This window comes from Syngnathus scovelli, chromosome 16, assembly GCF_024217435.2.
Source record: "Syngnathus scovelli strain Florida chromosome 16, RoL_Ssco_1.2, whole genome shotgun sequence".
In the NCBI taxonomy this organism is placed as follows: domain Eukaryota; kingdom Metazoa; phylum Chordata; class Actinopteri; order Syngnathiformes; family Syngnathidae; genus Syngnathus; species Syngnathus scovelli.
The window spans coordinates 2,308,556-2,329,134 of record NC_090862.1 but is presented as its reverse complement, the minus strand read 5'-3'; the positions used below and the strand labels follow the sequence as shown (position 1 = coordinate 2,329,134).

The 20,579-nt window shown below is 40.3% G+C and overlaps 3 protein-coding genes and 17 non-coding genes across 20 annotated transcripts; 19 read left to right on the top strand and 1 right to left on the bottom strand.

Annotated features, from left to right (window-relative positions):
* The first annotated feature begins 3,462 nt into the window (after positions 1–3,462).
* Positions 3,463–3,575, top strand: trnal-caa (transfer RNA leucine (anticodon CAA)). The gene is made up of 2 exons: positions 3,463–3,500; positions 3,530–3,575. It is a non-coding gene; the product is annotated as a tRNA-Leu (tRNA).
* A 96-nt stretch (positions 3,576–3,671) lies between these two features.
* On the top strand, positions 3,672–3,784 carry trnal-caa (transfer RNA leucine (anticodon CAA)). Its single transcript has 2 exons — positions 3,672–3,709; positions 3,739–3,784. It is a non-coding gene; the product is annotated as a tRNA-Leu (tRNA).
* Positions 3,785–3,878: 94 nt separating this feature from the next.
* On the top strand, positions 3,879–3,991 carry trnal-caa (transfer RNA leucine (anticodon CAA)). The gene is made up of 2 exons: positions 3,879–3,916; positions 3,946–3,991. It is a non-coding gene; the product is annotated as a tRNA-Leu (tRNA).
* Positions 3,992–4,085: 94 nt separating this feature from the next.
* trnal-caa (transfer RNA leucine (anticodon CAA)) lies at positions 4,086–4,199 on the top strand. The gene is made up of 2 exons: positions 4,086–4,123; positions 4,154–4,199. It is a non-coding gene; the product is annotated as a tRNA-Leu (tRNA).
* A 73-nt stretch (positions 4,200–4,272) lies between these two features.
* On the top strand, positions 4,273–4,386 carry trnal-uaa (transfer RNA leucine (anticodon UAA)). The gene is made up of 2 exons: positions 4,273–4,310; positions 4,341–4,386. It is a non-coding gene; the product is annotated as a tRNA-Leu (tRNA).
* Positions 4,387–4,480: 94 nt separating this feature from the next.
* trnal-caa (transfer RNA leucine (anticodon CAA)) lies at positions 4,481–4,593 on the top strand. Its single transcript has 2 exons — positions 4,481–4,518; positions 4,548–4,593. It is a non-coding gene; the product is annotated as a tRNA-Leu (tRNA).
* A 92-nt stretch (positions 4,594–4,685) lies between these two features.
* On the top strand, positions 4,686–4,798 carry trnal-caa (transfer RNA leucine (anticodon CAA)). The gene is made up of 2 exons: positions 4,686–4,723; positions 4,753–4,798. It is a non-coding gene; the product is annotated as a tRNA-Leu (tRNA).
* A 96-nt stretch (positions 4,799–4,894) lies between these two features.
* On the top strand, positions 4,895–5,008 carry trnal-uaa (transfer RNA leucine (anticodon UAA)). The gene is made up of 2 exons: positions 4,895–4,932; positions 4,963–5,008. It is a non-coding gene; the product is annotated as a tRNA-Leu (tRNA).
* Positions 5,009–5,102: 94 nt separating this feature from the next.
* Positions 5,103–5,215, top strand: trnal-caa (transfer RNA leucine (anticodon CAA)). The gene is made up of 2 exons: positions 5,103–5,140; positions 5,170–5,215. It is a non-coding gene; the product is annotated as a tRNA-Leu (tRNA).
* A 96-nt stretch (positions 5,216–5,311) lies between these two features.
* Positions 5,312–5,424, top strand: trnal-caa (transfer RNA leucine (anticodon CAA)). Its single transcript has 2 exons — positions 5,312–5,349; positions 5,379–5,424. It is a non-coding gene; the product is annotated as a tRNA-Leu (tRNA).
* Positions 5,425–5,520: 96 nt separating this feature from the next.
* Positions 5,521–5,634, top strand: trnal-uaa (transfer RNA leucine (anticodon UAA)). Its single transcript has 2 exons — positions 5,521–5,558; positions 5,589–5,634. It is a non-coding gene; the product is annotated as a tRNA-Leu (tRNA).
* Positions 5,635–5,728: 94 nt separating this feature from the next.
* On the top strand, positions 5,729–5,841 carry trnal-caa (transfer RNA leucine (anticodon CAA)). Its single transcript has 2 exons — positions 5,729–5,766; positions 5,796–5,841. It is a non-coding gene; the product is annotated as a tRNA-Leu (tRNA).
* Positions 5,842–5,933: 92 nt separating this feature from the next.
* trnal-caa (transfer RNA leucine (anticodon CAA)) lies at positions 5,934–6,046 on the top strand. Its single transcript has 2 exons — positions 5,934–5,971; positions 6,001–6,046. It is a non-coding gene; the product is annotated as a tRNA-Leu (tRNA).
* A 98-nt stretch (positions 6,047–6,144) lies between these two features.
* Positions 6,145–6,258, top strand: trnal-uaa (transfer RNA leucine (anticodon UAA)). The gene is made up of 2 exons: positions 6,145–6,182; positions 6,213–6,258. It is a non-coding gene; the product is annotated as a tRNA-Leu (tRNA).
* A 94-nt stretch (positions 6,259–6,352) lies between these two features.
* Positions 6,353–6,465, top strand: trnal-caa (transfer RNA leucine (anticodon CAA)). Its single transcript has 2 exons — positions 6,353–6,390; positions 6,420–6,465. It is a non-coding gene; the product is annotated as a tRNA-Leu (tRNA).
* Positions 6,466–6,557: 92 nt separating this feature from the next.
* trnal-caa (transfer RNA leucine (anticodon CAA)) lies at positions 6,558–6,670 on the top strand. Its single transcript has 2 exons — positions 6,558–6,595; positions 6,625–6,670. It is a non-coding gene; the product is annotated as a tRNA-Leu (tRNA).
* Positions 6,671–6,766: 96 nt separating this feature from the next.
* Positions 6,767–6,879, top strand: trnal-caa (transfer RNA leucine (anticodon CAA)). Its single transcript has 2 exons — positions 6,767–6,804; positions 6,834–6,879. It is a non-coding gene; the product is annotated as a tRNA-Leu (tRNA).
* A 2,264-nt stretch (positions 6,880–9,143) lies between these two features.
* cnn1b (calponin 1, basic, smooth muscle, b) lies at positions 9,144–15,948 on the top strand. The gene is made up of 7 exons (XM_049744208.2): positions 9,144–9,409; positions 12,400–12,521; positions 12,650–12,716; positions 13,170–13,307; positions 14,000–14,116; positions 14,210–14,356; positions 14,442–15,948. The coding sequence occupies exons 1-7, from the start codon at positions 9,350–9,352 to the stop codon at positions 14,685–14,687; spliced, it is 897 nt and encodes a 298-aa protein (XP_049600165.1). The 5' UTR covers positions 9,144–9,349; the 3' UTR covers positions 14,688–15,948.
* Positions 15,722–18,147, bottom strand: elof1 (elongation factor 1). The gene is made up of 4 exons (XM_049744209.2): positions 17,914–18,147; positions 16,956–17,081; positions 16,816–16,886; positions 15,722–16,663 (listed from the first exon to the last, which is right to left on the bottom strand). Exons 2-4 carry the CDS (start codon positions 17,069–17,071, stop codon positions 16,599–16,601), a joined length of 252 nt encoding a protein of 83 aa, XP_049600166.1. The 5' UTR covers positions 17,072–17,081; positions 17,914–18,147; the 3' UTR covers positions 15,722–16,598.
* A 225-nt stretch (positions 18,148–18,372) lies between these two features.
* Positions 18,373–20,151, top strand: tmem205 (transmembrane protein 205). The gene is made up of 4 exons (XM_049744207.1): positions 18,373–18,501; positions 18,927–19,040; positions 19,107–19,270; positions 19,328–20,151. Exons 2-4 carry the CDS (start codon positions 18,941–18,943, stop codon positions 19,628–19,630), a joined length of 567 nt encoding a protein of 188 aa, XP_049600164.1. The 5' UTR covers positions 18,373–18,501; positions 18,927–18,940; the 3' UTR covers positions 19,631–20,151.
* The last annotated feature ends 428 nt before the right edge of the window (positions 20,152–20,579 follow it).

Sequence of the window (20,579 nt, the reverse complement as noted above, 5' to 3'; positions counted from 1 at the left end):
AAAAATTCCATCACAGGCAATGTGGCATTCAGCATGTTGGTATTTTTATTTCTGTAAAGCATGATAGCATTAGCCTCATTCCCGCTAAACAGTATGCAGCACTTAGTAGCATTCAAGTCGCTAAATCCAGAGCTACATCCAACCAGCGCAACATTATTCTCCTCAATGAAACAAGAGCTGGGAATTTGCCACTTAATTAAAAAAGTAAATAAAACCAAGGCACAGTGAAGTGTGCTAACAGTAGCCATAAACAAGCAGCACACCTTTTATTTTATTTTTTATAAATGGCGCTTTCAATTCATTCCATCATCACCGCCTGGGATTTTTTTTTTTTTTTTTTATAAATGAAAATGCATACAGCCAAGTGGAAATGAGGCTCTCGCTATATTTATTCGTGACGCCTTAGAGGAAAAAGTCAGTATAGATAAACGGCATCTATACACAAATTGCACCTTGAACATAGTGAATGCATGTACTTGTATGATTCCTTTCAGCTCGCCCCCCCCCCTGCATGTCTTTCTCTCCACGCACAGTAGCTAAACAGGTAGCTAAACTTTTAAGTGGCTCACCAATGTACATGTGATTTCCCATTCGACCAGGGCCAGGCGTGGACGTCCTCTTGCATGTTTCCTTTTTCTACACACTAGATCTCAGTGGATGGACAGTGGGAGAACTTTTTTTTCCGCTGTAGAACTAAAACAAGAGAGAGAGAGAAAAGCACACTCCCCGAGGAGCAATAACTCTTGACCTCCTGGATTTTCTGTCCGTCACCACGCAGAGGAGAGGCTGACACATCCGGTGCCTTTTACAGAAACACGGACTCACATTTTTTGATAAGCATGAGCTTTCTAAATATCCTCTGATATGATTGTCATTTATGTACTCCTCTGTATTCCACGTGTATACTCGATGTATATTTTTATAATATGCCTGCACAACGATTAATCCGGCCAAGTATTAATATAATCCAAAGATGATCAGGGAGGATGTCATGTGATTGTTAGTGTTGGCCTCTTCACTACTGGCACGGAACGGCCACATCACCATGAATGTTGTCATGGGCGGCATTAACGGCGTGATGAGGAATGGAATATTTATTTTTTGGGACATGAGGTAATGAAATGTCTTCACTACGTTAGCCTCCTCAAAGCTGTGAACTCGTAGCGGTGCGTGGAAAACTACAAACGGAGAGGTGACCTGGACACGTGCTGGGATTTTGGCTTGCGCACAAAGTCAAACCAGATTTGCTTGTTAATCGACTGGACTGTTGGAACTGTTGTCAGGGTTTTTCGTTATTTTCCTTTTGTGTTTTTAATATCAAACAGCTGTTGTCACACATGTTAGAACTGGTTAAAAATGAATTGTTTTCCCAAAAAGGCTGCTTATGATGTTAACTCATTGACTACCATTGACGGTTATAGACGTCAAAGATGAGCTGGATTGGTAGGGAATGAGTTAAGTGTGTGTACTTGTTTTATCAGGTTTGAAAACCACTTTGCCTTTATTATTTTTTTGGGGGAGGCCAACGTTGTAACCACATGGGGGATATCGGAAGGACTGTATTTCAGTATAATGCAGTAGATCGGAAATTAATTCTAATTTTTGATTATTTTGTCTGGATGCTAATTGACACCATGTTTTTTTTGTCTTTGACTTAAGGTAGGTACTTAAAATTTTTTAAACAAATTGTTTTGTCTTCAGTCGATGACATTGAATGACTTGATAATGACAGTCGCAATCAGGACGTTTGTAAGAAACTCGAAAATAATCAACCCTCAAACTGGACATAACAGACAAATCAATTTAACACTTTTAACAACTTGCCATTGTGTCTTTTTGTTTTTGTCTCATCGCCTTTTTTTTTAATGGAATGCCTTTTGTTAGTCTTTTATTTGTTTCCTCCAGATCTTTTTTTTTTTTTTTTTTCGGTGAGCCAGCCGAGACCACACAGAAGCTTTTCTGGAATCCCTTTCTCCATGACATAAACATGTAATGGTTGTTATCAACAATAACCATGTACATAATTGTGAGATGAAAACATGAGATTTACTTGAAAGTGTTCTTCAATAAACTTGAAGACAAAAACGAATTTGCTGCTAATATCTTTCATTGGATATTCTTCGTCCCTGTGCTGAACTTTATTTCACCTTTCTAATATAATGTCAATATCATCAACTAGTACTACGCTACTGGTTTTCAAAAGACAAGACCAAAAAAAGTCAACTTCCCGGAAGGGGGAGCCACAATAGATTGTGAGCGCTGCGAGCAGCCTTAAGGGGCTCGCTCACAATTCGGTGTGAGGAGCTTTACCAAACATGGTCACGTAGAGTAACAAGAGACTCCATAAGAATTTCTCCAGCTACGACAGTGTGCGGTCACAGGAACACCAGCACCTGTACAAATTAATGTAATTAAACAAATCAACTTTTTATAACCTTTGACCTGCAGCTGATTTTTGTAACTTAAATTGAATACACGTCTATATAAATTTCAAGTCCCCCTTTATGAGCTCAAATATGTGTTTTGAATTTGTACTTTATGAGTACCAACCAGACATTTGATGATACTGTTCTGTTAATTTCATATATATATATATGGATTGGAATGATCTGCCTGTTTCAGGAGGAAGAATATGTTGAAGATCTTTCCCAGACTTGGAGAAACAAAAACAATTCAAGAATCAACATTCCAGACATCAGAGCAGCTGTAAACCAAGCTGTTTTTTTTTTTTTTTTTACAAGGTACTTAAAACCTCTGCCTGGCATTTGATAGAAATAACTTTTTAGAGGGGCTTGTTAACGATTGGCACCCTGGTGCCATCAGCGATTTCACAAATGCTGAACTATTTGTAATAGCTGAAATTCTTAAAGCAGGAGAAGGAATTCTTAGTGTGACTGCGGAAATCGAAGCTTTCACACAAATGTTCTGGGTTTCTACTACTGGATATGTAATATTTTTTTGAAAATGGAGAGCTGAGCATTTTAACAGGCGGTAATATCAGAGCAACTGGCATTTGCATTTAATTGTAAAGCCAAATAATTCATCCTTAAAACTGTCACGTAAAAAAAACTACTAAGCTGTGAGAACTATTCTCATAGGAGTGATATTTAGGCAAGCTGGATTCTTGTCTGCTTGAAGAATTTGAGCTGGGATGCTTAAGAATGCAGAGTCAGCTAAAGTGTACAGACACAATTAGGGAGCGAGTGTGTAGGAAAGATGGAAGTGTGCCAGCTGATGTGGTGAAAGATGATAGTGGCGTCAAGTGTGTGTGTGGTGAAAGCAGGTGAAAGGTCATGGGAAGGTTAAAACATGAGTAGGCAACATGAAAATGAACCTGAGGTACCATAACATTGTTTTGAAAAGTTGGTCCATTATGTAAATGTCATTTAAAACTTAAAATTGAGTAGCTTTACTCCTCAGGCATCAGTCCTAGGTTGTATTCCATAAAGGCTTGTATTACATGTCAGGATGGCCGAGTGGTCTAAGGCGCCAGACTCAAGGTATATATCCTTCCTTGGTAGATTGGGACTTCTGGTCTCCAGTTGGAGGCGTGGGTTCAAATCCCACTCCTGACACTTCGTTTTGGGTGTCTGAGTCCTTACTCAGCTGGTTTTGAATATACTCCTCAGGCACCAGTCCTAGGTTGTATTGCATAAATCCTTGGAGTCCATGTCAGGATGGCCGAGTGGTCTAAGGCACCAGACTCAAGGTGTATGTCCTTCCTTGGTAAATTGGGACTTCTGGTCTCCAGTTCGAGGCGTGGGTTCAAATCCCACTCCTGACATAACATTCTGAGTGTCTGTCTTCGTTCAGTAGTTTTTGGGTATACCCCTCAGGCACCAGTCCTAGGTTGTATCCCATAGAGACTTGCAGTCCATGTCAGGATGGCCGAGTGGTCTAAGGCGCCAGACTCAAGGTGTACATCCTTCCTTGGTAGGTTGGGACTTCTGGTCTCCAGTTGGAGGCGTGGGTTCAAATCCCACTCCTGACATGATGTTTTGGGTGTCTATCTTCACTCAGGAGTTTTTGGGTATACCCCTCAGGCACCAGTCCTAGGTTGTATCCCATAGAGACTTGCAGTCCATGTCAGGATGGCCGAGTGGTCTAAGGCGCCAGACTCAAGCTCTGTACCCTTCCTTGTGTAAGTTGGGACTTCTGGTCTCCAGTTGGAGGCGTGGGTTCAAATCCCACTCCTGACACTTCATTTTGGGTGTCTGAGTCCTTACTCAGGCACCAGTCCTAGGTTGTATTACATAAATCCTTGGAGTCCATGTCAGGATGGCCGAGTGGTCTAAGGCGCCAGACTTAAGGTCTACACCCTTCCTTGTGTAAATTGGGTCTTCTGGTCTCCAGTTGGAGGCGTGGGTTCAAATCCCACTCCTGACATAACATTCTGAGGGTCTGTCTTCATTCAGTAGTTTTTGGGTATACCCCTCAGGCACCAGGCATAGGTTTTATTCCATAAAGGCTGGTCTTGCATGTCAGGATGGCCGAGTGGTCTAAGGCGCCAGACTCAAGGTCTATGTCCTTCCTTAGTGATTTGGGACTTCTGGTCTCCAGTTGGAGGCGTGGGTTCAAATTCCACTCCTGACACATCTTTTTGAATGTCTGTCTTCACTCGGCAGTTTTTGGATACTCCTCAGGCATCAGTCATAGGTTGCATGCCAGAAAGGGCAGTGCTCCATGTCAGGATGGCCGAGTGGTCTAAGGCGCCAGACTCAAGGTGTATGTCCTTCCTTGGTAAATTGGGACTTCTGGTCTCCAGTTGGAGGCGTGGGTTCAAATCCCACTCCTGACACTTCATCTTGGGTGTCTGAGTCCTTACTCAGCTGGTTTTGAATATACTCCTCAGGCACCAGTACTAGGTTGTATTACATAAATCCTTGGAGTCCATGTCAGGATGGCCGAGTGGTCTAAGGCGCCAGACTTAAGGTTTACACCCTTCCTTGTGTAAATTGAGTCTTCTGGTCTCCAGTTGGAGGCGTGGGTTCAAATCCCACTCCTGACATAACATTCTGAGGGTCTGTCTTCGTTCAGTAGTTTTTGGGTATACCCCTCAGGCACCAGGCATAGGTTTTATTCCATAAAGGCTGGCCTTACATGTCAGGATGGCCGAGCGGTCTAAGGCGCCAGACTCAAGGTCTATGTCCTTCCTTAGTGATTTGGGACTTCTGGTCTCCAGTTGGAGGCGTGGGTTCAAATCCCACTCCTGACACTTCATTTTGGGTGTCTGAGTCCTTACTCAGCTGTTTTTGAATATACTCCTCAGGCACCAGTCCTAGGTTGTATCCCATAAACTCTTGCAGTCCATGTCAGGATGGCCGAGTGGTCTAAGGCGCCAGACTCAAGGTGTACATCCTTCTTTGGTAGGTTGGGACTTCTGGTCTCCAGTTGGAGGCGTGGGTTCAAATCCCACTCCTGACACTTCATTTTGGGTGTCTGAGTCCTTACTCAGCTGGTTTTGAATATACTCCTCAGGCACCAGTCCTAGGTTGTATTACATAAATCCTTGGAGTCCATGTCAGGATGGCCGAGTGGTCTAAGGCGCCAGACTTAAGGTCTACACCCTTCCTTGTGTAAATTGAGTCTTCTGGTCTCCAGTTGGAGGCGTGGGTTCAAATCCCACTCCTGACATAACATTCTGAGGGTCTGTCTTTGTTCAGTAGTTTTTGGGTATACCCCTCAGGCACCAGGCATAGGTTTTATTCCATAAATGCTGGCCTTACATGTCAGGATGGCCGAGCGGTCTAAGGCGCCAGACTCAAGGTCTATGTCCTTCCTTAGTGATTTGGGACTTCTGGTCTCCAGTTGGAGGCGTGGGTTCAAATCCCACTCCTGACACATCTTTTTGAATGTCTGTCTTCACTCGGCAGTTTTTGGATACTCCTCAGGTATCAGTCATAGGTTGCATTCCATAAAGGGCAGTGCTCCATGTCAGGATGGCCGAGTGGTCTAAGGCGCCAGACTCAAGGTGTACATCCTTCCTTGGTAGGTTGGGACTTCTGGTCTCCAGTTGGAGGCGTGGGTTCAAATCCCACTCCTGACACTTCATCTTGGACACCCAAGAGTCCTTACTCAGCTCGTTTTGAATATACTCCTCAGGCACCAGTACTAGGTTGTATTACATAAATCCTTGGAGTCCATGTCAGGATGGCCGAGTGGTCTAAGGCGCCAGACTTAAGGTCTACACCCTTCCTTGTGTAAATTGAGTCTTCTGGTCTCCAGTTGGAGGCGTGGGTTCAAATCCCACTCCTGACATAACATTCTGAGGGTCTGTCTTCGTTCAGTAGTTTTTGGGTATACCCCTCAGGCACTAGGCATAGGTTTTATTCCATAAAGGCTGGCCTTACATGTCAGGATGGCCGAGCGGTCTAAGGCGCCAGACTCAAGGTCTATATCCTTCCTTAGTGATTTGGGACTTCTGGTCTCCAGTTGGAGGCGTGGGTTCAAATCCCACTCCTGACACATCTTTTTGAATGTCTGTCTTCACTCGGCAGTTTTTGGATACTCCTCAGACATCAGTCATAGGTTGCATTCCATAAAGGACAGTGCTCCATGTCAGGATGGCCGAGTGGTCTAAGGCGCCAGACTCAAGGTCTATGTCCTTCCTTGGTAAATTGGGACTTCTGGTCTCCAGTTGGAGGCGCGGGTTCAAATCCTACTCCTGACATGGCATTTTGACTGTCTGGGTTTTTACTCAGCAGTTTTTGGGTATACTCATAAGGCACCAGTCCTAGGTTGTATCCCATAAAGCCTTGTAGCCCAAGTCAGGATGGCCGAGTGGTCTAAGGCGCCAGACTCAAGGTGTACATCCTTCCTTGGTAGGTTGGGACTTCTGGTCTCCAGTTGGAGGCGTGGGTTCAAATCCCACTCCTGACACATCTTTTTGAGTGTCTGAGTTTTCACTTAGCATTTGACACTTAAGGTACGACACTCTTGGATTTTAGTTTCTGAAGATTTTTTTAAATTGCAGCATAGCCGAGTCTCTGAGGCAACTGACAAAAGCCATTTGGGATCTCTATCACCAAATGATGGCAACATGGACAAAATAGTAAAAGGTAGGCGTGGACTGGAACATGTGACCTGGAGATTTAGTAGCATGCTTAGCTAATCTCATTGACCAAATCCAGGTTTGTTTGATGCTTCCTGTCCAAGCTCAACCACAGGTAGGAGTTATAATGCCATGAAGTCATCCTTCAGACCTCCTCTTAGGAGGCCTTCTACCATAAATAGCAAGGCAGAAGAGAATGAGGAGAGGGCTCTTGGTGGGTGGGGAAAGCGACTTAGCGAAACTGCTCTAATCTCCTTCTCATCTCCTGTCCTTCCTCCATCCAGTCATTTTGCATCCTTTCAGCACCGTTTCACTCCTTGCACTCTTTTGTTTGCATTCAGTGTTTCATCTGGAGCCTTCCAACCATCTAAAGTGGCTTTTTGAAGGTGTTCAGCTACTGATGAATCTAAACATGCTAAAATGCTCCTTCTGGAATGTACCATGCGAATGTGTTTTAGTGCCAATGGACAGGAAAAACTGCAAATGATCTGAGAGTAATATAAACATCTTTAGTGCTGCTTCTGTTCATGTCTTCCAAATTGGGCTTTTGAAAAATACAGATTTGTAAATTCCAACTTATCAAGTAGCAAGTTTCAAGTCCGTATGATACGACATTAAAAGTAGCCACAAGTAGCTAATTAGATCAAACGTAATCTGGATTCTTGAGCCAACATAAATAATAAACCATACCACACAGTAAATGTAGTCTGTTATTTTTAGTGTGAGGGATTCCTTTTTCACAAGACATTACTTCTCATTCGGCAGAGCTTCTCGCTTCTTCCATCATGCCCAAATAAAGTGTCCATTCCACAGGCGTGCTACCGCTTCTTCTATCCGAAATGTTTATAGGACTCTCGCTTGTGTGTGTGTGTGCGCACGTGTGTATGCGTGTCTGCAAATTTTTGGTGGCACGTTGCCTCACAGTTCAGAGCTGCAGTTTTTAATTCCATCTCCCACGTGGAGTTTGCATGTTCTCCCCGTGCCTGCGTTGGTCTCCGGTTTCTTCCCACCTTTGATTTTTCGATGTACCATCTGTCCATTCTGTTCCCCCCTCTCCATCAGATTGGCTTGTCGCCCATGTGTCTGCTAGTGACACAAACAAAAGAGGGGTGAATCATGCTCTCTCTGCCCCCCCCCCCTCTCTTGTCATTCTGCTCCACAGACCCCCTGAATCTGCTGCATTCCTTCCCCTGTCATCAGCCTGTGAGAATAGGTGAGAGGGCTTACTTGGTGTAAAAGAGGAAACATAACGTAATTGAGTGATGTCAGCCTATGCCTGGTCACTGTTATGTAAAATCATACAGACATGCTGCCGTCATTGTTGCACGAGTGTGGACAAAGACATTTTTAATATTCAAACAAAATCATGCTATTAACTTCATAGTTTTTTTTATATATTTTTTGAGGATCGGTCACGCAAAATGAATATAGTCACCATATCAAATTCGATTCACACAATTCATACTGATAATTTACGAGAGATTAAGATCCTGGTTTTATGATTAGGGTTTTTTTGAGGAAAGAAAAAATAGTGAGGAAGGTTCGAGAGGGAATCCCAGGACACCAGCCCTCTACTAATCTCGGCTTCATGGTGGGTGGACCCACAAGGGACTCTTACGTGACAGGGGAAAAAAAGACCCTCAGCTCGAATGGGACCAAATTTGAACTTTTTTTTTGCATTTCATGTCAGTAGGTAGACTAGATTTATTTATTTATTTATTTGTTTTAAATACAAAACTATATATTTGTGAGAGTTTATAAAATGATTCAGCCCTAACTAAGAAAATATTTTTTTTGTTTAGATGCTACAGTTTGCCTCTAAACCGTAAATTATATAGCCATAAAGTATAATTAGAAAAAAAAATATTAAAAAATTAAATTATATATATTGATTTTTTTAATTGTATTTTAAATCAAGTGAGATAGTGACATAATTGACCAATGTGTATCTCTACATCTTTGCAAAGCATCCCTGGTGGAAAAAGTGACTGATTGGATGTAATTCCGAAGCGATGACATCACAGGCTTCGATGAGGAAGCTGCAACGTGATTGGACGAGAGCTTAGGCCAATCATTAGCGACACAGTTGGGAAGCGTTTAAAACACATTCTGAAAAGTGTCGGAAAGTTGCTTGCACACTTCAGCACAGGGTCCAAACAGAACTGCTCCGAATTAAATAAGATACGGATTAGTTGGGGACTTTCCTGCCTGCTTTTTGTCCTGGACTCACAAGTCTGACCAGTGCGACCATTTTTAAAGCTCTACCTTGCTCTCATTGTAAATAGACTCAACAGCACCATGTCACAACATTTCAGGAGTGGACCAGCGTTCGGACTTTCTGCCGAGGTCAAGAGTAAGGTAAGTTGGGAGTTTTATAACTATATAGATTCGGAAGTGTTTGGGAGCAGATCGTCCAAGAAAATCGTCGCTCAGGGATGCTGCGTGTCTGCTTCCACCAGAATGGCGTAGGTGTCGTGAAACTGAGTACAGTGGTCTGTCAAAAGTTACGATCGATTTGCTCTTGCTGTCGAATAAGAAGTCGTCAAATGTTTTCACGATTATTCTATATTTCTAACATTTTTCCAGATGCATGGTAAGTATTTGCAGGTTTTAAGTCCTGCCTTCATTGCATAAGTGAGAACCTTGATTATGAAGTTCAAAGTATATCGTCGTCACTGGCTCTTTATTGCGTGGCATTTCAAAGGAATTAAATATTTATATTACATAATTTGCTAAATTTAACCAAAATAGGAAATAATTTAACTATCCACCTCAACACGTATTAATTTATTACGAAATATGAACTAAAAACATCACCCGCTAATTACAAATAGAAACACTACTAATTAGAAAAAAAAAAATCTAAATCAGACAATTGAATTAGCTTTAGCAGCCTTTGACCAACACAAAACCTGACACGTTTGTGTGAATTGCAAAGAATATTCCAAGCATTTACTGTGGTCAACTTCCAATAAACAGGATTTGATGATGCAGCACTAAGCTTTGTTTTGTCCCTCAGTTGGCTTTTGTATGTTGTGATGAATCAGAGCAGCTCAACTTCAGCGTGCAGAAGATCATTTCACTAGCAATCATTATCCTCATGCACTATAAAAGATGTGCACATTGATGGCATTCAGTTCCAGGATCATAAATACTTGGCTGCCATCTCCGAGATATTTGTTGTCCTTCTCTGACGGTCGAACGGGACGTTCCGGCATGTCTGGGAGGAGCACGCATGCCGCCGGGTGACTGACAGGTACATTAGTCATAGACAAATGGCCTTTTAAGGAGTGACCGGGACCCTCGCTCGGAACTTGAGAAAGTGTGTTTAGCCTAAACAGTTTACATGGGAGTCAAGAATGACAAAAAGACCGTCCTGACGGAACATAGAAGGACACCAGCTTGTCTGGTCGAGACAAAGTAGTGCCAGGGGCCTCACACTTGGGATGGTAAAAGAAATCTGGCGGACCCTTAAAAGCTGTGCTCCTCTTTAAACCCAAAAATCTGATTTGATTTGTAATTTTTTTTTTAAATGATAGAAATAGAATTAATTATGCAATGGTCAGACTTTTAAACAATTGCGTAAGTGATTATTAGTATAATTATTTTTTATATTGGTTATTAAAAAAAACTTCTCAATGTTCTTTTTCACAAGTATAAACCCAAAAATAGGAACAAAGACTGGCAAAAGGGCACACTGGAAGATGAAAGATGATGCAAAGTCGCTTTGGCCTCATCAACCTGATTTCATTTGTTTCTGGTTCGTTAGCTTTTGGATTTTTTCCTAAAAAATTGATTTGAATTCTGTGAAAGATTAGTTGCTCGCCTAATACGGAGGTCTCCGCTATTTGCTGGAGACATGGACCAAACCCTGCTGCAATATCAAAAAGTAATTGATGCCCCTTCATAGAAATGTATAATTGCCCCAAAATATGTTAAATAATATATTGCCAACCAGACACGTATTTAAAATAAATAAATAAAAAATATACATTCACACTTGAAGACTAGTCTTGCATTCGTATGTAATTTTAAACCATGGGTAGTCAATATGGAGATAATTTGACATGCCTTCAGAGATTTCCTGCATTCTCTGCTGTGTAATTATTAAATTGTTTTCCATCTGCAGTATATAAAAATGGGTCACACACTATTGCCTGACTCATCTTTGAAAGAAAACAAAAAAAAAACATCACAGTATTACTACTAATAACACTGATTACGATTAGAAAAGGAACATAAATAAGCCAACACATGATTTGTATTGCTGGCTGGAAAAAAAAAAAATCTTTTAGCCCATTTGCAGTTTCTGAATGATCATTCATGGGATGTGGATTTATTTATTTCTTCATTCTGTTTCATAGAGTCATAATATTGATTTAATCCATTTGGTCTGAAAGAAAATCACTTCAAACAATACAACTAAAGCACCTTGGCTTGGAAGCAGGACCTTTCCGTGTTGGCTTGTCTTTAGCAGGCTCCACGCCATTCACTGTAAAAGGGAATACTCTCAAAAAGCCAGACTGAGAGAGAGAGCGAGCGAGAGAGAAATATGAGCTTGGCCAGTCAACAAGGGAGAGTAGGTTAGTCGGGGGGGTGTCTGGGAAAGCTGTTTCTCCCAAGTTTGGTGTGATCTAGTGGAAGCTACACCATCCCCGTCCGTCCCGCTTGGAAATGTTGCTTGTGTTGGCTGCTCATCTCAGAGCGTCAGGACTTATCAGTCAGGAAAAGAGGACAAAAGAGCCTACTGACATTTTTTCCTGTCAACATATTTTTAAAAGTGGTTTACTGTATTTCAAAGAAAAATATTAGGCGGATTGCTTTTTTGTTTGTCTGCTGACACAGATTTTTTTAATTTTTTTTTAATTTTTTTTATTGAGTGTAAACTGTTTATTTTATATTCCACTTCCTTTATACCAGCACATTCATTTGAGGGATTGTTTTCCTGTTTAAACACCCCCACCAGCACCACTGAAAAAAAAAAAAATGGTGACACAAAGCACTAATAGTGATAAATTACTGTCGATTAAAAGGATTTTAAAACCACATTAAAATCAACATAGCAGCCACCTTAATTAGAAGCAATTACAGAAAAGCAAAAGCAGATGTTGATCAAATGAAGGGAAACTCGACCTTGCCATTTAAGTCGGTACATTGTGTACTTTCAAGTATTTTATTTGAGACCGCAAAATTGTTGTGAATGAATATTAGCGAGAGCTCTTTTAAAGGCTCTAAATAATGACAACAGTGATTTGGTGAATTTAAAAATCAATGCCACATAAAATCAGGACCTACATACATTTTAATTAAGACTTTTGCATTTTATTTATCCTCTCTTCTGTTGTCAGTTGGCAGGGAAGTATGACCCTCAAATGGAGGAGGGGCTCAGGCTATGGATTGAGGATGTCACCAGCAAGAAGATTGGAGACCACTTCATGGAGAGTCTGAAAGATGGAGTCGTGCTCTGCGAGTAAGTGAGATTTCCACTCCCGTAATCAAAAATATGATTTAATTATCCTTTCTCAGGCCAGTGCGTGCATGATTTGAATTGCAGATTTTTTTGTACACCTTATTTCATGTCCCTCTGGTTCCTCGCAGACTCATTAACGTTCTCCAGCCAGGCTCTGTGAGAAAGATCAACCGCTCCAGTCAAAACTGGCACCAGGTAAAATGTCATGTGGTCTTTCTTCTATCTCAAGATGTTTCATCATTTCTACTTCAGAGCATATCATGCTGGAAAACTAGCAATAACATTAGCATGTGGCAAACTAGCATGACAGTCACTGTCCTCTGAGCACTCCGAATTCCTCGGACATCACAAAAACTTTGTTTAATTGAAGCCTCCATTGTCCATTGATGGGGTTGTTTGTAACGACGTGCCATGTGATCGACTGGCAAAGGGCCCATTCTGGGTGTACTCGCCAAAAATCAGCTGGCATAGCTTCAACTCATCCACCGCTTTGAAAGAGACAAACGGTTTAGAAAATGGAAGGATGAATGACTGCACTGTGAAGTACCTTTTTTTTTTTTTGGGTGATGCCACAAGAGACGTAAAGAAGAAATGAATATATTCCTAGTTATTAACTGACCTTATTTGATTCTGTTCCGTCTTCCTCAGTTGGAAAACATTGGGAATTTTGTCCGTGCAATCACCGAGTACGGCCTGAGACCTCACGACATTTTTGAGGCCAACGACTTGTTTGAGAACGTCAACCATACCCAGGTCCAGTCCACTCTCATCGCTCTGGCGGGGATGGTGAGGACAAACACACACACAAGCGATGACAGTGCTGTTTTGATTTTTTTTTTTGTAAAACATTTAGACTGCTGCTTGTCTTTTGAAAATTCTCAGTCTTCTCGGTCATGGTAATCAGAAACATTTGAATCAGGGCAACTTTTTGTTTTCTTTCACCTTTCTCAGTTCTAATTTTTTTTGTAGGTGTGGCATTTCCCTATTTTGGTCTCTGACCACAACAGGGTGCTGTTGTTGTTGTTGTTGCCTAGCATAGCTGGTGAACGACCACGCTGCATACCAACCGGTAGTTAACTGGTGGCAAAACAACTCATTAGGAGCCATTCTTGCTCTCAAATGGGAAGATCTTTGTGGGAGGGATATCAGGACATTGTTATAGTTAGACTAATAGATGCCTCCTGTCCATAATTTGGACATTGCTGTCCTTTTGTTTTTGAAAGGCAAATAAACTCTGTACCCAAAGAGTTGCTCGCCGATGTTGCGGCATATGTTTGTGTAAAGATGACCTTTTCACGTAGAGGTCATTGCACTCCTCATGACACCGCGCTGCATAAACATTAGCAAGTTTGCTTCTCTGGATTTTGTCTGAACATGCTTTTATGTCATGTTTAGCAAAAAGCTACATAGAGAGATGTTTGAAAGTAAACAAACATGCATATATGCTAACCTTTTTTTATGATGTCATTTTTTCTCAGGCCAAGTCAAAAGGGTTCCACTCCAAATATGACATTGGGGTCAAGTATGCTGAGAAGCAGCAGCGTCGCTTTGCTCCAGAGAAGCTCAGGGAGGGACGCAACATCATCGGCTTGCAGGTCAGCAAGCAACCCGCATATAAGCCGCATTTGGGATCACATGATCACTCAAAACCGGATTTGATCGAATAACCTACTCTGTATTATCTCTAGATGGGCACCAATAAGCTTGCCAGTCAAAAAGGTATGACGTCTTACGGCACAAGACGCCATCTTTTCGACTCCAAGATGGGCATGGACAACCCCATGGACCAGTCCACCATCAGTCTACAAATGGGTACTAACAAAGGAGCCAACCAGGTGAGAAGACACACCTGACTTCCAGCAACAATCCATCAATGTGTTCAATCTTCTCTCATGATTTTGGGATTTTCTCTCTTTCCAGTCTGGCATGACAGCACCAGGAACCAGGAGGCACATCTTTGACAAGAAGCTGGAGCTGGAGAACTGTGACACCACCACTATATCACTGCAGATGGGCACCAACAAAGTGGCCTCCCAGCAGGGCATGACCACCTACGGCCTACCCCGCCAGGTCTACGATACCAAGTACTGCGCCACCCCCGCCGAGACTTACTACAATAATGGGAGCGAGGCTGTGTTTGATGGCTACAACCAGTACTCTGATTAAGACCACCACAAGCGGCCTCAAAAGCCTTCCTTTTGCTAAACTTTAGACAAGTGACCAGGACTTTGTGATGAGCAACCCCCCCCTCCCCCTCCCTCCCACCAGACTGTTATTTAAACACCGATTTGACGTCATCGTTGCCTCTTTTTCTTAACATTTTTACTCTTGGAAAATGTTTTTCTTTCCATGAGCATAACAATAGTGTTTACTTTACGTCCTAACTTTTATATTGTGGCCCACTTCCATATTTTCCCTCCCTCCCAAACATATTTAATCACTACTAGAGTGGCCCAGAAACTCAAAAGAGGTTGATATTAAATATCATTGCTATTTATAGATCATTTTTTAATCACGTTATATTCCTGTGTTGTAATTAGACAGCCACACAAGTTTCTGTCATGTTGGTGCTACTGACTTTTTTTTTTTGGAGTCACATTGATACTTCCAGAGGAATTTCCTCCTTCTGGCCATGACTGACAATAATGGAGGATGCAGGACAAATAGATTTACAGTATTCAGACATTGTCATGTGAGCACCTACATTGATTTAGAGAAGTCATCCACCGCTAAAATTACCCAGAATTCCTGGCACATGCTATTGCAGTTGTGGTTTGTGTGGAATGTACTTCAAACTTTGCCTGTTGAGTATAATGACAACTACAGAGAGGGTCAAGAAATTATAAAACCAATTTGACAGGGTTCAAAATTTGAATATGAATACCTAATTGCATGTGAACTTGTTCCAGCTTGATGCTGTTGCTCCTTTTTTTTTTTAAAGATGCCATTTCCTATTGCTGTACCTCACCAAATGTCTTGAATGTAATGTTGCTATTAGTGCCACAAGCTGCTGCCCGATACTTTTATTTTGAGAGAGCAGAAATATGTGCACAATCTGTGGGCACAAGTCGAAGATGGAGTTCGACAGTGTGGTTGATATTGTTGAGATTTACAGTCACCGTGCTAAAATTAGGAAGCCTTGCAGCTTGGAGTAGAGCGCCATCTAGTGTTTTAAAAGCATGTGAGCAAAGTCGGTCAAATCTTTTAACATTCCTTTTTAATTGAATAAAACAGATTTTAGCAAGATAAGCATTTTTACAGTGCATTTACTGACCTGTGTCATCAAAAATATGTAAAAACGTTGTCAGTGGTCAAATTTCACCTTTTAAGAGCAGACTGTATTTCAACAATACGTATGTCTTTCTTTTTCTATTTTGGCTTTCACTAAACATGACATTTGTGCAATAAAAACACTTGAAAATTAAAATTCTGATTTACTGTAATGATCTTAAAAGGCATGCAAAAAATGCAAAGGGTATGATTTTTAAAAAAAGAAACAATCTTTTGTGTAGTTACAGTAGAGTGAAAATACTATATCTTTTTTTCCTGTTCGTACATACTTGTCCTAAAAATATGGCAGTAAAATTAATATCATTGATTGGATTAAAATCAACACTAAAAAGGCATTCTTGTAAAAATACCAGTGGAGAGCATAGAAAGGTAAACAGTGATGTCAACATTATTTTACATGAAAAAATTTTACAAGAAAAAAAAATAGCTGCACGGAACAACATACAATACAGGAATGTGAAATATTGGGTTTGATACATGTAGCAAATTCTAAACTAAATAAGACTAAATTAAACACCGTTACATGACATCAAGAAAATACTTATTAGACATAGATGTCTCATTGAATGAGTTGATGGATTGTGACGTCAAGGATCCGCCATATTGGATGTGGCAGCTCTGCCTAGGAAACTAATATTTCCCATTCCACATTCACCGCTACAAGGCTCCACTTCCAATATGGCGACAAAGTTGACATGTGATTCAGCAATTGAGGTGTCATTTACCTAAACAATAAACTATTTCTAGTATATAACTAGTTGTGCCAGATTAGAGATGAAGAAATGATCACTGATTGGCTGCTTCACATGCATCTATCCAGTCACTGTAAACATCCACTGGTTCTGACAAATCTGTTGAAAAGAAAAACTTAAGGAAATTGTAAGATAATGATGTGTAAAGTTTGCATTTTCTCCTCATGCTTGAATACTATGAAATTACACACAGGACATATGTTGCACCTGAAAGTCAAAAAAATATATTAGGGGGAAAAAAAAAAGGATACATGTTATAGGAGTCTGGAACTCCTCCAAGCAAACACTGCATGAAATAATTCCCGTGTTTCGTGTTCGCTCCCTGGAAAGAAATATTTGTTAATAACAATGCTTTACATTGTGTTGTCAAGGCATTTTGAGGTGAACTCACATTTTCACATCACAAGATTTCTCGTGGTTACAAAACGGGCACGTGAACTGCGTGTCCAAGTTGCCTGTCATTTTTTTCTTGGGAGGAGGCTTTCGCTTGGATTTTCGGCGCCCCATTTGTGCAGGCCTACAGTTGAGAAAGCAAACCAAAAATTTGTCATAGTATTTCACATTGACTGCCTTTTCCAAGAATAATAAACCTCAATGTTTATCCACATTGTCAGAAAGGCTTTCACATGTTTATTATTGTCCATTAAAATACACAATATGACTGGATTTGACTAGCTTAAAATTTTGCAGGAACTTGTTTAATTTTTGGCACAGTAATTTGGGACTTGCGCACTGGTGACGTCACTTCACCTCTGGTTATGAAATGAGATGCAGCACTCTCAGGTAATATCGCGAGACTATGACGTCACCGCTGTGTTTAATGCACTGTATATCCATTGTATCATATTTGTATCACATTTATATTAATGATATCATTTTGAGTAATAGGAATTGTCTGCATGTCATTTGTTTATCTTAAAACTCACGCTTTGAAAAAATAAGATCGTTATAACGTCATAAAAACACTAAAGGTTAACGGCTGAAAATATTGTAGCATATCGATGTAATGACCCTTTCTAAGGTTTCGATTGTCAATTTGTTTAGTGCAATCTAAAAACTTTAATTAAAATGAGACAAATGTTTTTCGAGGGTTCATCCATGCAGGATGTGGAAGAAGACAATGCAATAGCGTTACGTTAACCTCGCGTGCAGTCGTGCATCATGTATGCATAACTCCTTGTTATGAAGATATGATAATCAAAAATGCTGCAAGCAAACAAGATAAATGCTTTGCAACTAGAAAAATGCAGTATGGAGAATTTGATGCATTGGTTTACTAACTCATCCGAAGGCTAGTAAAGATGTGCTAGATTGTTTACCAATTGAAATACAATGAGAATCAAACGTACCTTGAAAATTATTTTTACCGTCCACTGATGTTGATCCGAGGTTTGGTGTTACCTGATTATTCCGAGAAAGCCACTGCAACACAAATAATTTCTTTAAATCTTGGTTTTACGAACTGTAAACCGGGAAGCCAGGCTTTTGTCGTGACGTCACGAAGTCGCAACACTGAACACAAAATTATCTCAAAGTGGTCGTTTAATCATATTTCATGCAGATCGTCTTTTATTTGCTATCATGTGAATAAGACAAAAAATATAAAAACAAAAATCCGATTAAACATATAACAACGTATGTGTTTTCACTTTAAATACAAATTTAGATATATTTATTTCTGTACATGTACTCTTTTTATGACTATGCACATAAAATAATTAAAAAAAAAATTAATTACATGAAACTAAAATGTTACAAAACCAAACATGTCGAGCTGGGCGTCATTCAAATATTTTCCAAGAATATTATTGGTCGGTGTCACTGCAAGGGGCGGTGTTGTTGTGGAGTACAGAGGAAGTAAAATCGCACTGCTGCACTTTGGACGAATAGTATTAAAAATACACAGTATTGTACTCCAGATAACACAAATAAATAAGGTATGTACAATAATTTATTCTTGCTATAAATATGAAGCCTTATCATCAGTCTTTGTGCATTGTTAGTGACGTAACTCCCTATTATCGAAATGACCCATGTCAATGTGTATATTTATTTAGTTTCTATCACGTTCACGTTGTTAAATGGATGCATTTCTGCCTTCAAAAACGTGTTTTTTACTTAGTATGTTTTTTTTATATACAACCAATCGTTATCTGGTGCAAGCACAAGCGTCAACCTGCAAGATACGCAGTTTATCTGCTTGAAACATGATTTTTAGAAATGTCGCACATAACAAACCGCTTCCCTTAAAACGAAATGGCTATATTTCTGTACAAAAAGATAAATATGTTGAATGTTTTTCACATCTTTAATATTAATTTAGCATATCTGCTTTCCTTGTGTTGCATCCCTCTATATGTAGACCTTCTAGTCACCATGGCAACTGAGGGGGATCCCTCAGACTTGGTCAAAGTCTTACATCTCCTGGTACTTTCCTTCTCCTGGGGCATGCAAATTTGGGTTTCCTTTATTGGAGGTAAGAGAAGCTGAGAATTTTAGTGCGCTGACCTTTTCCTAATATTTTACTTTTATGTTTTTGCAGGTTTTGCTTTGGTATGGCAGGTGACAAGGCACACCTTCGGCCTAGTGCAGAGTAAACTCTTCCCGGTTTATTTCTACTGTCTGCTGGGAAGCCATTTTGTCAGTCTGGCTATTTATGCAGTGTATCATCCGAGAGAGCTGCTGGACACACATGAAACTGTGCAGGTAAAGCAATTATTATGCTCGCAAATCTCCATCGTCTTATATTTTGTTCTTTTGTAGATGCTTCTATATTTTGTGGCATTGGTGATGGCGGGTCTAAACGCTCAGTGGTTTGGTCCAGCTGCTACTGAGGTTATGTTCCTTATGAGGGAGGTGGAGAAGGAGCACGGTCTTGGTAATCAGATCGGACTGAGTGCCGAAAAGGAAGGTTATGCCAAACTCAAAGAGCAAGACCCCAAATATAAAGCCTACAAAAGAACGTTCGGCCGCTATCACGGGTTGACCAACCTCTGTAACCTGATCGGAGTCATCTGCACCACAACTAATTTGATCTACATTGGTTTGAATCTATCTACAATTTAGACACGGTGATGTTGCAAGTTCTAGTTGGGTCCAAATATCCAATACAGAGTAGCTATATTATCCCCAACCTATTGCAAAAGCAAACTGATCTCAATCCAGTAGGGGGCGACGTCGTATCAATTTAAACAAACACGTATGTTAAGCACACATTTGAAGCTTGACTTTTTAATTTGCCCTGATGGAAAGCAATGTTTTTAGTTTTATGTAGAACCTGATGTTCATGGATAAAGTTAGAACTAACTCTCATGTGGATTTCAGGATTCTGTCAAATGAGCCATAATATGTTTTATTATAAGCAGACTACAGAACATAGCACCAAGATTATAATTGTTAGTGCTGACATCAGCATTAATAATGAAATCATTTATTAGATAAAGTGGTGTAAAAGTACGATTGATTGTGCCTTACTGATATTTTACATTTGCTTTTCGAAAGCTGTGATTTGAAATTATTTTTATGTATGATTGTTTTACAAGGTTTAGACTCGAACAAATAAAACACCACTGTATGGTCAAGCAAAATATTTATTTTTTCATTTAATTAAAGTAAAACCAATTTCTTCCGGGGGAAAAAAAAAACTAAAGGGGACAATGTTCCTTCCAGGAAACGTTGCAGTCAGGAATTAAAATCTCTATGCAAAGAACAAGTTAGTCAAGTAATTAAATCATGTTTGCAGGTGTAGGGAGTAATGTTTCCATAAGAGAGCCTCTCATAGGGTCACAGATGGATTATTTATGATAACTCAAGAAAAGACAATTGCTGTTGAAAGCACCGGCAAAAAAAAAAGATAAACAATCAGTAAACGTGGGTGGATTGTGTGAGCAAGAGGAAGTGCAGAAACAAAAGATTTTTCCATTACATTTTCCTCATTCCTAACACAAGGAAGTGGATTTTGGTGAGTGCAGGACAAAAAAAAGTCACAACAATGTGAAATCTTAGGACCAAATTT

Bases quoted from the DNA above. Each gene is read 5' to 3' on its own strand.
- elof1 (XM_049744209.2), bottom strand. From the start codon at position 17,071: ATGGGGCGCCGAAAATCCAAGCGAAAGCCTCCTCCCAAGAAAAAAATG. The intron at 16,887-16,955 runs GTGAGTTCACCT...ATTTCTTTCCAG, and splicing joins AAATCTTGTGATGTGAAAAT to GGAGCGAACACGAAACACGG. The intron at 16,664-16,815 runs GTATCCTTTTTT...TCTTTTCAACAG, and splicing joins GTTCCAGACTCCTATAACAT to ATTTGTCAGAACCAGTGGAT.
- tmem205 (XM_049744207.1), top strand. From the start codon at position 18,941: ATGGCAACTGAGGGGGATCCCTCAGACTTGGTCAAAGTCTTACATCTC. The intron at 19,041-19,106 runs GTAAGAGAAGCT...ATGTTTTTGCAG, and splicing joins TTGGGTTTCCTTTATTGGAG to GTTTTGCTTTGGTATGGCAG. The intron at 19,271-19,327 runs GTAAAGCAATTA...GTTCTTTTGTAG, and splicing joins ACACACATGAAACTGTGCAG to ATGCTTCTATATTTTGTGGC.
- cnn1b (XM_049744208.2), top strand. From the start codon at position 9,350: ATGTCACAACATTTCAGGAGTGGACCAGCGTTCGGACTTTCTGCCGAG. The intron at 14,117-14,209 runs GTCAGCAAGCAA...TATTATCTCTAG, and splicing joins GCAACATCATCGGCTTGCAG to ATGGGCACCAATAAGCTTGC. The intron at 14,357-14,441 runs GTGAGAAGACAC...CTCTCTTTCCAG, and splicing joins CTAACAAAGGAGCCAACCAG to TCTGGCATGACAGCACCAGG.